At 58.3% G+C, this 14,941-nt stretch overlaps 2 protein-coding genes across 2 annotated transcripts; both read right to left on the bottom strand.

Moving 5' to 3' along the window:
• Window positions 1-2,066: 2,066 nt before the first annotated feature.
• EEF1G (eukaryotic translation elongation factor 1 gamma) lies at window positions 2,067-9,933 on the bottom strand. Its single transcript, XM_077821298.1, has 10 exons — window positions 9,807-9,933; window positions 8,265-8,423; window positions 7,487-7,550; window positions 6,869-7,011; window positions 5,417-5,560; window positions 4,994-5,123; window positions 4,314-4,500; window positions 3,242-3,414; window positions 2,976-3,100; window positions 2,067-2,392 (listed from the first exon to the last, which is right to left on the bottom strand). Exons 1-10 carry the CDS (start codon window positions 9,819-9,821, stop codon window positions 2,234-2,236), a joined length of 1,299 nt encoding a protein of 432 aa, XP_077677424.1. The 5' UTR covers window positions 9,822-9,933; the 3' UTR covers window positions 2,067-2,233.
• A 1,239-nt stretch (window positions 9,934-11,172) lies between these two features.
• POLR2G (RNA polymerase II subunit G) lies at window positions 11,173-14,827 on the bottom strand. Its single transcript, XM_077821398.1, has 8 exons — window positions 14,726-14,827; window positions 14,036-14,145; window positions 13,523-13,682; window positions 12,558-12,608; window positions 12,394-12,459; window positions 12,049-12,120; window positions 11,678-11,711; window positions 11,173-11,395 (listed from the first exon to the last, which is right to left on the bottom strand). Exons 1-8 carry the CDS (start codon window positions 14,735-14,737, stop codon window positions 11,382-11,384), a joined length of 519 nt encoding a protein of 172 aa, XP_077677524.1. The 5' UTR covers window positions 14,738-14,827; the 3' UTR covers window positions 11,173-11,381.
• Window positions 14,828-14,941: the final 114 nt, after the last annotated feature.

Genomic DNA, 14,941 nt, shown 5'->3' with positions numbered 1-14,941 from the left:
TAAACACAACTGTCTATCTTAGCATCCACTCCCCTGCTACCCTGGGGCCTGCTCCCACAGCCAGGCTTTCAGCCTCACTGTTTAGGCACTGGGACTCCCCCAAGGCAACCACTGAAGCACAAGGACTTTTCCTGCAGGGATCCTGCAGCAACCAATGGGGAGGCTACATTAGCAGCCAGCAGTGAGATCACAGCCCCCCCAGCAGTTCAGCCCCAGACACTACAAGAGGCTCTCACACTGCTCCCACTTCTAGCCCAGCTGGCACCAGCAGCTTGCTGCCCAGCCATCATCATGCTGTCAGATGGCAGGACAGCTACAGCCTCGCGTGGCCAAACCCACACCCGCATGGAACGCGACAGCAGGATCTGAGTGTGACTCATGCTTCCTGAGGGCCCCCGAAGAGCCAGATGGATGCGATTAACCCAGTGCTGCCTCCCACCACAACAGCAGCTCAGAAAGAGCCAGAGAGGCAGCTGGTCCATGAAGACAGGCTGCCCGCTCCAACCAGCACACAGCGCAGCGCCAGAGCTGTCAACAAGGCAGAGCAGGGAGAAGTGGGGCAGCTTAGCTAGCAGCTGCAGTCAGGGCCCCCGCCCTCAGCAGCAGGGGGCTCCTGCCCACACACCTGGACACCATGAGCAGATACTGTGGGACTCCATTCTCAGTTCTATGGGCAGATGGTGACACAGCCAACACCCCCTCTCCCTGCCATTCGCCAGCCCTGCAGCAGTTTGGACTCTTCCCCGCCTAACTTGGAGCTTCACCGAGTCATGGTGTGAGTAGGCACACGCCTAGGGGTTCCAGCCCCAGCTCAAACTCCAAAGTCCACCCAGTTCAGTGTGTCCTGGGTGGTGCAGGACTAGCCCCTGCCTTCCCCCATGCCCAGGGATAGCCAGTTACACTGATTGCCAGCCAGGTACAAGCTTGTTATACCAGGGGTGTGAATAAGCCACTTCTCTGCAGCCAGCAGAGCACCTGGGCATGAGTCAGGCACTCCAGACTGCTCCCAAGGAACAGAGGCCTGCACCGGGGGACTCAACTGCTAGGGATTCCCAGCTGGGGGAGGCACAGGAGGAGCAGGCCCAGGAACAGGGATACTGGCTGTCTAGCTACAGGGAACAGTGCAGGTTAGGGCAAGCCCCTAGGGAAGACTCCTAGGAGCCAGCTGGCAGCCCCTGCCATACTGGTGAGGGAAGGGCCCTTGCAGAAAGCAGCTGCAGGGGAAAGACACCCAGGTCCCCAGCTGTTGTGACTGACCAACAGACAAGAAAGCCGACAGCCTCTCGAGCCCTGCCCTGCCCACCCCACCCCCACAAAGGTTAAAGAGCACAATTTGCTTCCCACCATGTAGTATTTCCAGAGGTGGGGCACTAGATGAGCCAGGGTTGCACAATCCTAGGCTAAGAAAGGGGTGGAGTGAGCAGGCTGGTTGGTCAGCCAGACACCATAGCCTGGGAGCTAGGCACAGGCCTAAGGCAACCCACTCAGAGGGGGAGGGAACAGCGTAGCAAGTTGTTTGATGGGTTCCAGAGTGAGGCTCCCCCCCACACCCTGCCAACAAGCTACTCATGGGGATGGCTGGGACCTGTTTCCTGTGGTACACCCAGCCTGTAACCCACCTGGCTGCAGGGCCCAGCCCTGCCCTGCCTGCTGGCACTGATAAGCTTATCACCAGTAGGGTGTGAGGGCAAGGCCAGGGCAGAGGCTTGCAGTGACCCATGCCCTGCCTCCCAGCTTAAATATTGATTTGGGGCCTGGCAACTCAGCCTCTCCAAACAATTAAAGAGACGATTCTCCCAGAGGCACCCATCCCTGCCAAGAAACAGCAGCCCTCCCCCTCCACCCTATACCCCAGCCAAGACACCCATCCGGCCCACAGCAAGAGTCCAGATCTGCCCCACACCAGCTGCACCCTTGCTAGGGAGAGCCCAGATTTCCTATCCACCTCAGCAGGAAACCCAGTGTCTGTCCCTGCACCCCCAGCCAGTACCAGGGGCCCTGAGGAAGCACCAGCAGGCCCCCAGCTGGCCCCACAAGCCCCTGCCCAGGAACGACAGACCCCAGGATACCAGCATGTGGGGTTTTTATTTTTCGTGTCACTGATCCAGGCTTCTGATGTTTGGCCCCTGGTGAACAGTTCCCAGCAGCCCATGCTCCCACTGGCTGCTGCCCAGAGGCTGTTGTCCCTCACTGGCCAGTCTGTGCTGTCCCAGCTGGTGGGAAGGCAGTGCCCTCACTTGAAGATCTTTCCCTGGTTGAAGGCTTTGCCGACATGTTTGAATTCGCCCTCCCACGTGAAATACTCCTTGACCAGCGTCTTGCACTCCTCACTGTCTGCATCCATCTTCCTCCAGGTATAGGACTCATAATCCACTTGCCAGTCAGGGCTCAGCTGGGAACAGAGAGGAGGATCAGCAGAGGGCCTCCCCACACCCCAGTCACTGCACCAACAGGCCCAGCCACCAGAGGGTGAGCTGAGCCTAGTCTCTCCCTTTTCCCTGCACTGCAGATGGAGTCGTCCTCATAGGGCAGGGCCTGCTCAGTTACAGGCCCCTCCCTCACAGCCCAGCATGCTTCCCTACCCACATGGAGCAGTTGCTCCCTCTGCACTCAGCTGCCACCCTTCCTCTCCCCCTCCCCCCTCCACCAGCACAAGCAGATCCTGGCCAACTCTGGAGGGCTGTGGGTCAGCACGGGGGGGGGGGCAGAGCTGGGTGAGAACCACCCTTTGCTCTTGTCACTGGGCAGCTTCACAGCAGGGCATGGCCAGACTGCCCCGAGGGAGCAGACTGCCCCCTTTTGCCCAGGAACATTAGCAGGCTGCCCCAAGAACATTTACCTGTTCCCAGGCCAGGGAGCCAGCAGGCTCCTGAGACACAGCCACCCTGCAGCGTGGGAGTGCAGAGCTAGGGGTACCTGCTCCTAGCGGGTATGGCCAGACTCCCTGCACACCCACGGTCCGCACAGAGACTCACCGGGAAGGCCAGCTCCTGGCCGCGGAAGACCCAGATGCCGGAGATGGTGCTGTCGTTATTGCTGCCAAAGAGGATGACGCTGGAAAAAGCATTCTTCCGCAGTTTGTCCAGGCGCTGGAACATGCCTAGCGGGAAGAGGTGGGAGAGCCGTCACTGCTGTGCCCCACCCCAAGCAGGAACCCTCTGTGACTCAGACCAGCCCCAGGTGCTGTTCAGGGAGCCGGGGCAAGCCCTGAAGAGGAAGGGAAGGGGTGCTGGGCTCTCACCTGTGATGAGGTTGCAGCTCATGAAGGTCTGGCTCAGCTCCTCAGGGAAGCGGTACTGCGAGTACCAGATGGACCAGCCGTCCTTGTCAAAGTGCTCCCAGAAGTAGGGCAGTGCCACCGTCAGCGTGTCCTCGTTGGAGTACTTCCGCTTGAACTCATCCATGACAAAGGGGCTGGGGCAGAGTAGCTCCATCAGAGACAGGCAGGGGGCAGCTGCCCTCATCTCAGCCACCACCCAGATAGGCTGGCTCTGTCCCAGCTCCTGCCTAGCAGTGACTCCAAGGCCCCTCTTCCTACTCGGGTGTTTGGGCTGTGGGGCTAGGGAGGTCAGGACCCTGCACAGCTCACCTCCCAGGTCCATGAGAGAGCGCCCCTGGCAAAGAGTAACAGAGGGCACTGCCCCATCCTACCCAGTGGTTCTGGGCTAGGCATGCCTCTAGCCACGTGTTCCCCATCCCAGCAGGGATTATGGACCCAGGCAGTGCAGCCCATGAAGCTATCCCAGGCATGCAGCAGGGCGTGGGACTGGGATGACTCCAACTCAGCAGTGCTGAGGCTCTGCCTGTCAGCATGCAGCCACCGCCCCCTGGTGGCCAGGGAAGGCAGCAGAGAAGCCATGAGCAAGAGGACCACAGACTGAAATCTGATTCCTCTGCTACAGGCCAAGGGGTGGGGAGGAGAGGGAATGCCATCCCTTCCAGAGGCAGGGAGGGACAGGACTGGGCTCCCAAAATCAACTCCTCTGTTTGCTCTGGAAAGGCCACTCTGCCCTTTCCCATCCAGAGGCCCATGGAGCAGCAGGAGGGAGCTGGCTGTGTCCCCACTGTCTGGTGAAAACAAGAGCTGGTGGCAGCTTGCCCAGAAGAGGCCAGAGGAGACAGGGAGCAGAGCATGGGAACTGGCCCTTCCTAGGGCCCAGCCCACCAGCAACAGAGAGGAGCGCGATTAGTTTGGGGCAGCGGCTACGGGGCACTAGTGCCGTGCAGCTGCCAGGATCCGACCCCCTCTCTCCACTTTCCCTGCAGGAGCTCCACCAGCCAGGGCTGGCCCAGCCCAGTGAACAGATCAGCACCTCTTGGGCAGGTGAGCAAAGGGGTCCTTGGACTTCGGCTCAGCAGCCAGGGCCTGATCACACTCATCCATCTCCTCTTCAGGCTCAGATTTCCTCTCCTCTTTCTTCTCCTGCTTCTTCTCCTCCTTGGCAGGCTTCTCTTTCTTGGGGACGTCTTTCTTTGGCTGGTTCTCAGCAAACTTCTTGGCTGCATCAAGGGGAGGAAGGAGCCCATGGTGGGGGCAGCCAGGTCCCTCCCTCCTTTCCTCTCATGGGGGGGGGCACCCCATGGTGGCCCTCGCAGACCACCTTGAAACTTAGCAATGGCACAAATCCAACCACTCAAGCCCTGACCCAGCCATTGTTAGCCCCGAACTGGGGAGACCCTGATCACAGCAGCCACAGCTCCCTGCTAGAGCTTCTCTGGTTGCATCCTCCCCCAACCAGGGTGGAGTAGCCTCAGAACCAAATCTGGGGCAGAGTGAAGCCTGGGAGACCCAATAGAAGGAAGAGCCCAGTAGATCAGGGTACACAGATCCCAGCAGAGTCACCCCAGAGAGTTAGCAAGCAGGATCCCCTTACAAGTTGCTGCAGAGAATCTAGAGAACAACAAGGCCTGCCATTACAAGGGGCACCAGGACAGCCACACACCCCTCACAGGGGAGGCAGAGGGCCAGCTCCCTGCCTGGGGAGCTACTCACCATCAAACTGAGCCATCTTCTCACATAGCTTCACCTCTCCCAGCACGGCCTTGAACTGCGGCTGATTGATGCAGGTCACAAACCAGCGGTTGGTGTTGCTGTAGGGCTGGCGGAAGGACGGCTCCAGCACCTGGAGAGAAGGTCAGAGATCAGCACAGCTGGAGCCAGCCATGGCTCAGGACACTGAGATCAGAAGAGGGTTTCCTGGGCATCTATCCCTGCCCCAGGGGCAAGGCAGCCACTCCCCAAGCCTTTGGAGCCACACTGGAATCCCTGACCAGCCTTGCCCCCTCAAAGCCCCACCCTGCACACAGAACTCCAGCTACAGCCCCCAGGACAGCAGGAACTCTCAGCAAAGCTACAGCCCAGAACCAGACCCTCCTGCCACTGCCACGGAGCCTCAGACAGTAGAGCCCCCTGCACCTGCTTGTAGAGCCAGAGGAGGGTGCACACAACAGTGATGTCAGCCAGCGTGATGCGCTCCCCCACCAGGAAGGTCTGAGTCTTCAGATGAGAGTCCAGGATGCCCAGGACCCGCTTCACCTCCTCCTTGGCATATTCTGTGGCCTGGAGATCAAAAAGACCAGGTGAGCCCCACTGAGGCCTAGGGGAGGGAGGGGGAAGAAGAGGAGACAGATGCTTACTTAGCTGCCATACATTGTGCCACCGCTTCGCCGCCACCTAACACCCTCCCCTCCTCAGCATTCCCAGGAAACCAAACCAGACCAGGTGCACTCTAGTGGTTAGAGCAGAGGAGCCAGATCTGGATTCTAACCCAAGCTCGACCACTGATTTCAGAAAAGTCCTTTTCTATCTACGAGGCAAATCCCTTCCCCCAATCCCATGGGGCCTGCAAGGCCTGTGAACTCCCACGCCGAGGTGCAGGAGATGCACAAGCTAGCAATGACTGGGATCGCCCTCCTTCCTCCACCCCCAGCTGGCAGGAGATGCTGCAGCTTCTTTCCAAGCTTGGCACCAAGACAGGAATGGACCTCAAAGCAGGAGAAAGTCCCAGACATGCAGCCTCAGGCCTACTCTGGCCCTGTGGCTGTTTCCTAATCAGAATCCCAGCAGGGACGTAGGGGAGCTGGAAGCCCATCAGCTCATTGTTGCCCTTCCTGCTCCACATCCATCTCAGTCCCTGCAGGAACAGGGCAGAGAGAAATATGTCTCACTGGATTACCACACAGAAGCCCTGTATTCGCAGCAGCCTCCTGACCCTCAGGGGAGGGGGCCAGCAGCTCCTCACAGACTGCAACCTTGGAGCAGGCTACTTGCCTTCCCAGCTCTAGACACACCAGTGGCACTTATCAGAAGAGAGACAGCCCAGAGAGTTCCTCCTTGGCATGGGCCCATCTGCATGAGTCAGGGAGGCCGTGCCAGGAGCTTCACTGCACCATGGCAGCCCAGACTTGGAGGTCCTGGGCCTCCAACGAGCTTAGTACCCAGCAAGCTGGAAGGAGTGTCCATTCTCCATTAGTTGTGGATGGCAGGGGGCAGGGACACTTCAACAGCTGCAGCCTCTCCTCAGAGATTTCAGGCCTCACTGCCAGGCCCTTGTAGAGATGCTGGGATGGCAGACACTGACCATGGCCCCATGCATCTGTCTCACCCCTCATGTGACAGTCACTGAGTGCTACCGTAATGCAGCCAGCGATACGCACCCCTAAAATCCTGACCCTGCCTCACAGCCAAGATCTAAACCTTTGACTCTCCATGAGGGGGTGTTACTGAACAGCAGTATCAGGAGTGGAAACTTCCAGGACTCCCAATTCTCCTATGTGTACACAGGGGCAGCAAGGAGCTGGCCTGGTCCTGTGACCATTCACTGGAGGAGAGCAGGAGCTACCTGCCCCCCCCCCCGCCCCCACTGACCTGCTTGTTGTAGTGCATGATGCCCAGCGTAGGGAAGACCCAGGTGCTGGCGGGAGGGACGATGTCACTGTCAGCAAAGCTCACCCACTGGATGATCTGGGCAGCTGTCTCCTTGGTGGATCCCCGCAGGTCGTCATTACTGACTGGAACCAGAGCCAGCTGGTCACTGGGATGGGGAGAGACACCAACCCCACCCAGCCAAGACATGTCCACCCAAGACATACACCATCCCCCAAATCAACAGACATACCATCTCTTCTCCCCTCACCCCCAGCAGCAGCACCACCTGGCCCATGAGTGCGGCTACCATCAGGGGAAGGGGAGCAGAACTGCCCTGGCAGAGCCAGCAGTGGGAAGAGCCAAGCCCAGCCCAAGTCCACTACAGGACTAGCAAGTCCACAGGCACTGACCCGACTGCGGGTGCACTGGACACAGTAAGGAACTGTCCAGCGCACTGCTTACTCCACTGAGCCCAGCACAGACAGCAGCAGAGGCAGGAGCCGCTGGATGGGGTCAGGGACACCCTAACTTTACTGCCAGGTACAAGCTCCACAGGGTATGCTCTTCCCATGAAGTCCCCATCCCCCCCGGTGCTGGGGACAGCCCCCTGACCATTACCGTAATGTGCGATGGCGTTACTCTCAAACACGCAGAATCCATCAGCCCCTTCAAACGCAGGAACCTAGAAAGCAAGCACCATTGCATCCCTCACTGAGCAACTAAGGCTTTCACCTGCCTGTGCAGCACCCCAACACCTCGGCCACACTGGCTAACTCCACCAGCCCTCAGAGCACAGCCAGTTTCCCCTCCCCCAAGGGCCAGCAAACGGGTCACCCCAAGAGCATCTCGGCCCTGCTGACACCCAGCACCCCACAGCAGCAGCTCTCAGATGGAGTCACAGGGAGGCCAGGAGGGAGGCATTCATGCCCTCCAGCAGGCACCAAGGAAGCCCCTCTGCTGGTTCCTGCCCCATTAGACGCCCAACCCTGAGGGCTGGAGTGGCTTGAGGCAGGGGGAGCATGCGGGGCGGGACGGAAGGAAAGAGACACGACTGCTCAGGGCTTGTCCCTCCACAACTCGTCTCCCAAGTACCATGAGCAGTGAGTGTACAGCTGCCCAAGGGGTAAAGTGACTGAGAAGTTCCACCACACTCTAGCTACCAACATTTCCTTCTACACCAGGAGCTGCAATGCAGCACTGTTTGCAGCTGGTCTGCCCCCTGCCTGACCAGGCCTCCCCAACCATCGTATATCCAGCACATGGAGACTAGAGAGAAGGACAGAGTGACCCCAGAGGACACCTGTTTCTCTAATCTGAATGACTCACTACTGGAAACCTGGCACTACCCCAGCAATGCTCCTCACTCAGTCTGAGTCAGCACATGCAGCACTGTTACCTTCCCAACAGGAAATTTCTTCAGGAACTCAGGTGTTTTGTTGGTTTGCCCAAAGTGGAACTGGGGTGGGGTGGAGAGGACCTTGATCTTAGCCCCACTGTACTGGGCAGCAATGAGGGCTTTAAATGCCCGCCAGTTCTCAGGGTAGGTGTAGAGAGTCTGAAGAACACAGAAAAGGAACAAGATATGAAAAATGCAGGAGCAGATCACCAAGATCTGTCTTCTGGTCCACCCCGCACTTCTTGGTCTCCTCTGTGCCCCAGGAAGGCCCTCCTCCTTAAACCAAACCCCCACCATGCTGATTTTACCAACCTTAGTATTCACCCAGAAAGCTCCCTCTCTCTTGCCCCTTCATCTGCCATGGTTACCCCAGGTACCCTCTCCCCACATTCACCAGACAGGTTTCAGAGTAACAGCCGTGTTAGTCTGTATTCACAAAAAGAAAAGGAGTACTTGTGGCACCTTAGAGACTAACCAATTTATCTGAGCATAAGCTTTCATGAGCTACAGCTCACGAGTACTCTTTTTCCATTCACCAGACCCCTTCATCCACCCCAGGTCCCCTCACCAGTTCAGAGACATCACCCTCCCTCACAGCCACTCTCCTGTTTCCACCCACCTCCCAGAGTTCCCCTCACCTACAGAAATCCTCAGCACCCCAGATCAAATGGCCCCTCTGCTTCAGGGTCCCCAATACGTGCACAAAGACCACTACCCCATCAGCAACCCAAGCACTCTGAGCCACACCCCCATCCACTCATCTTCACTGCCAGCTTTACCATGCACCAGAAAGCCCTGTCTTTCTATGCAGATTCATCACCCTGAGCCAACCCCCAACCATTGCCCCCACCCCACTGACGAGACACCTAAGCCAACACCCGCCACCCTTGGCCATTACACCTCTCCATCAAAGGGACATGCAAGGACAGTAGAATCCAGAGCAGACGTCTCCTCCAGGTACCCCTGTACACCCAGAAAGACTCCTCTCCCCTACCCCATCAACAGCACACTCTCCCTTGCCACAAATACCTTAAGACTAGGGCAGACACTTCCTCCCCAAGAAATACAATCTCTAAGGCAGAGACCCCACCCCAATACCTCCAACCATAGAGACACGAAGTCAGCACCCCCTCCAAACTGCTCCCCGGCTGCGGGAGCCTTCAAATATACCCCCGCCTTCTCCCCTCCCATCAATCAAATCAAATACACCACTGCCTTCTCCCCTCCCATCAATCCCTACTAGTCCCTAGGGACCATCTCCCCAACCGCACATTCCCCATTCCATCACCCTAGCCCCCTAATGCCAACCCCAGCTCTCCTACCGCAGCTAAGCCCCCACAGCCCCGCCTTGGGGCCCGTCCCAGGTCAGTCCCCGCAGGGTCCCCCTCCCGGGCCAGGGCCCCTGCAATACCACCCGCAGGCAGACAAGCCCATCCCCGCCCCAGCCCTGCCATTCTCCCAGGCCTCGGCCAGCCCCCCAAAAGCGGATGGGGATGGATTGCCTAGAGGGGAGCGGGGGACCCTCAGAGACGACACACTCACCCCGGCCGCCGCCATCTTAGCGAGCAGAAAAAAGGGAGGAGCTCGGGGCGGGACTACCGTAAAGCAACGGGGAAAGCGCCGCAAAGCGAGATGCCGCACACCCAGTCACAGCGCGGCATACTTCTGCCTGGCGCCTTTATAGGGCGTCACCAAGGGGGCGGAGCTTTAGAGACGCGACAGGAGTGGCGCTTCTGGGGCACGTGCAGAGGGAGCTGCGCAACGGGAGGGAACAGAAAGGATTTAACACTCCAACCACGTGGCGCTCCCCAGCCCCTCCCTCCCATTTAATCCACGTGCCCCAAGCGCTCCCCCCAAACTTCTCGCTGGGCCCCTCCCCATTGATAACACCCCACTTGCCCCTGGATTCTCAGGGGTCCTGCTTGTGCACAGGCCTGGGGTAATAAAGGGCCACATGGTGGCCAGCTCCGGGGGGGTGGGGGGGAAGAGAGGAGAGGGCAGCTGGCAGTACCTGGCTGCCCAGGGTGTGGGGCAGGGTTGGGAAGACCCAGTTAGGCCCAGGGTTGCTGAATCTGTGATACACTCCTTGCTGTGGAGCTGTGCTTTGGACCATGGGGGCTCTTACCCAGCACCAGGGCTGCCTTGCCCCACCATGTCTATGGTACCCAGCTCCTACCGTAGCTTGCTCCCTTCCAGGCCAGACACCATAACCAGGCATCAGAGCTCCTGCACCAGTTCCCCAGCCCAGCCCCGGCTAGGACCAGAGTGCCAGACAGCAGGGGCTGGAGAGGGGATTGCTGGATGAGTGACAAAGGTCCTGACCAGCTGTGCTCGGAAGTAGAGCTTGCCCCACCCTGTCCATCTCCCTCTGTCTTTCTCACACAGACCCCCCAGCCCTGCAGGCAAGGCCAGCAGCAAAGAGCAACCAGAGTGGTCTTTGGGGCAGGTTGGTGTGCGCAGCGTGTAGGACTCACAGGCCAGCCAAGGCCAGGGGTGCACAACCCAGGATCCCTGCACTGACTCAGGGGGAAGCCCTGCTTCCCTGCCTTATGAACACCCCAGCCCAGATCCCCTCCCCAGTGCTGCTCAGTGGTCTGCCTGTATCTGAGTGTCCACCTTGCCCTTTAGAGTATAAGCTCTGGTGGGGCAGACATATCAGGGGCACAGCCAGAATACAGACAGCAACGCTCTCTGGGAAAGGCAGACTGGCAGCTGTGCAACAGGTCCAATGGCATAGTCTGAACAGCTGCATGGTGGTGCCTCCCTTGTAACCCACATGTAAGGCTGAGGTGCCAAGTAGCCGGAGTGCTGGAGAGCAGGGCAGCCCCATTCATGCTCAGAAAAGGGAGCCATGAGCCCCACCCAAGGCAGCTGGCCCTGCTTTGCAGGGTAAGAGACAAAATGCTACTTTATTAAAACAAAGGAACTTTTATTGGAGGCGAAGGAGGAAGCTCTGGTCCATCAGCCACCCCTCAACTCCCAGCTGGTGAGTGGAGGGGAGTGGATCCATACACTATAAATACAGCAGTAGATGCAGGGAGCAGGTCGGGCCTTGGTGCAGCTCAATTGCTTCCCAACTGGAGCCCAGACACGCAGTGAGAGGGATGGATTTGTATTTCAGCTCACAAGACCTGAGTGAGAAACAGAGAGAGGAGGTTGAAACCAAGAGCAACCAGAGCCCTAACCCCCAAGAGGTACAGTTGAGCCCCTTTCCCTCCCCCCAGGGGAGACGCCCACACCACTCCCAAGGGACATGTGGAGTGCTCCTATGGCAGAGACTGAGAGCGCTCACTTCTAGTGCAAGAGCAAATGCTGCAGAAACATTCTGGAGTAAAAGTTCCACCCAAGCCCAATGTGAACTCAGCCAGCCCAGCCCATCTGGTTACTCCGCCCAAGCTAAATAGAACACTCACCCAGATAATCGTCCATAAGGGAACCGATGGCAAACTGCAAACCAAACAGAGAGATTAGTGCCGCTGCAAAGAGACTGTGAGAGTTACCCCTGCCTGCTCACCCCCAGCATTCTAGCACCCCCTTGTGGGAGAGACTGGGAATGAATGAGCCAGCCCTCCTGCCCCACTTCTTACGGCGCCCAGACTAGGAGCAGTTGGGAGCTCCCCCACAGCCAGCCCTCATGCCCTGCTCCCTACAGCTCCCCTTGCTGGGAGAGGCTGGGACTGTAGTAGCCAGGAGCTCCTGCCCAGTTCATGGCTGAGAGTTGGGGATCTGCATGCACGCACACAACAGGCACAAAGCATATTTGAAGGAACCACCAAAGACTCACAATGTCATTCTTATCCACTCTGGTCCCCACGATTTTCAACCGAATCTCATCATCCTGCTGGATCACGATGTCCTAGAGACATGCAGCACTAGAGTGAGACCCATTTACCAGCTTCCTGCCCTTCTCAGACAGACAGAGGCAGAAAAGGCTAAACACAGAGTTGCACTTAACTCCAGTAAATAAAGTATGTCTGATATGGGAGAAGCAAAATTCTCCCCCACCATCCACAAGCCTGCTCCAGGGGTCTCCCTTGCCCCCAGCTGGGTCTCCCTCCCTCTCCACACACCTCCACCACCCCCATTACATCCCAAGCTACCCGCAAAGCACCATCCACCTAGGACTCACCTCGTCCACTGTCTTGTAGCAGGGAGGGTTGGAGTTTGGGTCAAACTCCATCTCGGAGGGAATGGACTGAGAAGAGAACAGGAGTCAGTGAGGGAGGAGCTCCCCAAATATTACCCCACCCCTAACCTGTTCCCCAAGCTCCCCCTCCCCAGCACCCTGCTTACATGTCGAGATATGAAGCAGGACATGGGCCCGATCTCGGTGAAGAGCCCAACCTGTAGGAAGTGGAAGCAGTGATTCCATTAACACAGACATGGGAGTTATCCCGGTCTCCCACCAATAGCCACACCCACCTCCAGCCCCAAGACACCCACTGCTCACACCCCAGCATTCAGACACCACAGTCAGAGGCAGAACAGCCCTTGCACATCCCTTCCTGATCGGCTCTGGGGCTTCTAGATCTTTAGCACAGGGGACCCAGCTTAGCTCCACAAATCCCCCTGTCCATCCCTTTCCTTCATGGGCCTTTAGGAGAACAGGATTGTTTGCATTGGCCACAACACTTGTATTTTAGCATTATGACAATGATGATAATCTAATCTCATGCATCACATCTTCAGCCAGTCACCTGCAGGAGTCAGGAAGGAACATTGTCCTCCCAATGCACAATCTGGGTTGGACTGAGTTGGGGGTGGGCCCCCTGTACCTTTCTGTGAAGCATCAGAGATCAGCCACTGCTGAAGACGGGTCACAGGGCATAACGGGCCAGTGCTTTGAGGTGGTCCAGAGAATCCTCTTTCTAAATGCCTGGCCGGGGCACCATGCTCATATCACCAGACTGGGGGCCAGGAAGGAATTTCCTCCAGCCAGTCAGATTGGCATGGACCTTCAGAGCTGTTTGCCTTCCCTTGCAGCATGGTGTGTGGGTCGCTTGCTAGGGTCATCTGGGCATATCTTGCCAAATCGATTCCCTGCCACTGCAGGGCCTTCCGGCATTGGTGGCTGCTCGGGCTCTCCTGTTCTCTCCCTGGGGCTCGCAATAATTTAGTCACTGAAGGACTCAAGTGAGTGGATTCAATGCAGGGGTATCCAGGTGAAATTCTCTGGCCTGTGTTATACGGGAGGGCAGAGGAGATGATGTAATGGTCCCTTCTGAGTTTACACTCCCCAAACCACAGCACTGTGTTACCTTGTTGACCTGCGTCACCACGGCATCCACCACCTCCCCCTTGAAGGGCCGGAAAACAATGGCCTTGTACTTGACGGGGTAGAGCACGAAGCCACGGCCTGGCTGGATGACACCTGCCCCAATGTTGTCAATGGTGGTGACTGCAATGACAAAGCCATATCTGTGGGAGAGTGGGAACCAGCTGTTAGACAGTGCCAAGGCAGAAGGAACGGGCCAGAGAAGGAGCAGAGCTCCAGGGTCCTGTTACAGAGGGGGCTTCCCACACTCACCCCCAGGGGCTAGTCTTAGGGTCCCTCCAAAACAGCAACCCCCCTCCTTTTCCAACTCCCACTTCTTCCTTCCATGCATCTGCACCTGCCCTGCATCTCCCACCCCTTCCCTCCATTCCCACCACCGCACTGCTTCCCACTACCTCAACCCACATTCCCATCACCCCCAGCCTCGTTACCTCCATCCCTATCCCCCTCCAACCAAACAATGGCCTATTCTCCATACTCTCTTGCCCCTACTCACTTGCCCGTGCAGGTCCCCTCCACCTCCGTGAACAGCTTCTGCTTGACAGTGTTGAGGAGATTGGGCCCGAAGTAGCGGGGATGCAGCAGGATCTCATGCTCCAGGGAGATCTATGGAAGCAGGAAGAGGGTGAGGGTGCAAAGGAGAGACCTGCAACCGAGAGGGGAAGGGATGCAACCATCAGCCAGATCCTCCCTCCCCCACCTCACGGCAGACTGAACAGTGCACGATGGGGCAGGGCCTTAGTGCCCCCTCAGTCAGAGGGAACAGTGGCTTGCTGAGACCCCTGGATTTGGGGGGAGGTTCCCCGAGGCACAGGGAATGGTGCATGCTGGGGCTCTGGATGGGTGAGGGGAGAATGCTTCCTGGGGTCGCAGGAGAAGGCAGCTAACACACCTAGGGGGGTGCTTCTGGGAGGGGGGGGGTCGAGGAGCAACTGATTCCTGGAAAGAGAGCTGGGGGAACAGCTGACCACCAGGTGGGGAGGCTGACCTACAGGGGGAGGGTTATCCAGGCCTTGGCAGGGGAAGCAACTAACGGGAGGCGGGGGGGCGGCTGACCCTGGGGCGAGGAAGGGAGAGGGTTGTCCAGACCCCAGCGGGGAGTAGCTGACTCCCGGGGTGGGGGGAAGCTTGTCGAGGCCCCGGCAAGGGGGGGGCCGCTGACCCCGGCGGAGGCCCCGTCACTCACGTGATAAAACATCTTCCAAGCGGGCCAGGAGTGAGGACCGGCAGGAACCCGCCACAACCCCCTCCCCGAGCGCCTTCCTCAGTGCTCCACGGGAGCCCCGCCCCGCAACGAAACCGAAACCTGTCGCGTTCTGCGCGCATGCGCTCCTTGCAGTCGCAGCGGTGGCTATAGTATCATGGCAGCCACAGAGCGAGCGGCTGCCGCGTTGGCCAGAGG

Source organism: Eretmochelys imbricata, chromosome 7, assembly GCF_965152235.1.
Source record: "Eretmochelys imbricata isolate rEreImb1 chromosome 7, rEreImb1.hap1, whole genome shotgun sequence".
NCBI lineage: Eukaryota > Metazoa > Chordata > Testudines > Cheloniidae > Eretmochelys > Eretmochelys imbricata.
This window is presented reverse-complemented; position numbering and strand designations above follow the sequence as displayed.

Coding starts and splice junctions, on each gene's coding strand:
- EEF1G (XM_077821298.1), bottom strand. Junction 4,501..4,993: donor GAAGATGGCTCAGTTTGATG/GTGAGTAGCTCC, acceptor CCCTTGATGCAG/CCAAGAAGTTTGCTGAGAAC. Junction 3,101..3,241: donor GAGCTGCAACCTCATCACAG/GTGAGAGCCCAG, acceptor TCTTCCCGCTAG/GCATGTTCCAGCGCCTGGAC.
- POLR2G (XM_077821398.1), bottom strand. Junction 12,609..13,522: donor TGGTGACGCAGGTCAACAAG/GTAACACAGTGC, acceptor CACTTCCTACAG/GTTGGGCTCTTCACCGAGAT. Junction 12,121..12,393: donor GCTACAAGACAGTGGACGAG/GTGAGTCCTAGG, acceptor GCATGTCTCTAG/GACATCGTGATCCAGCAGGA.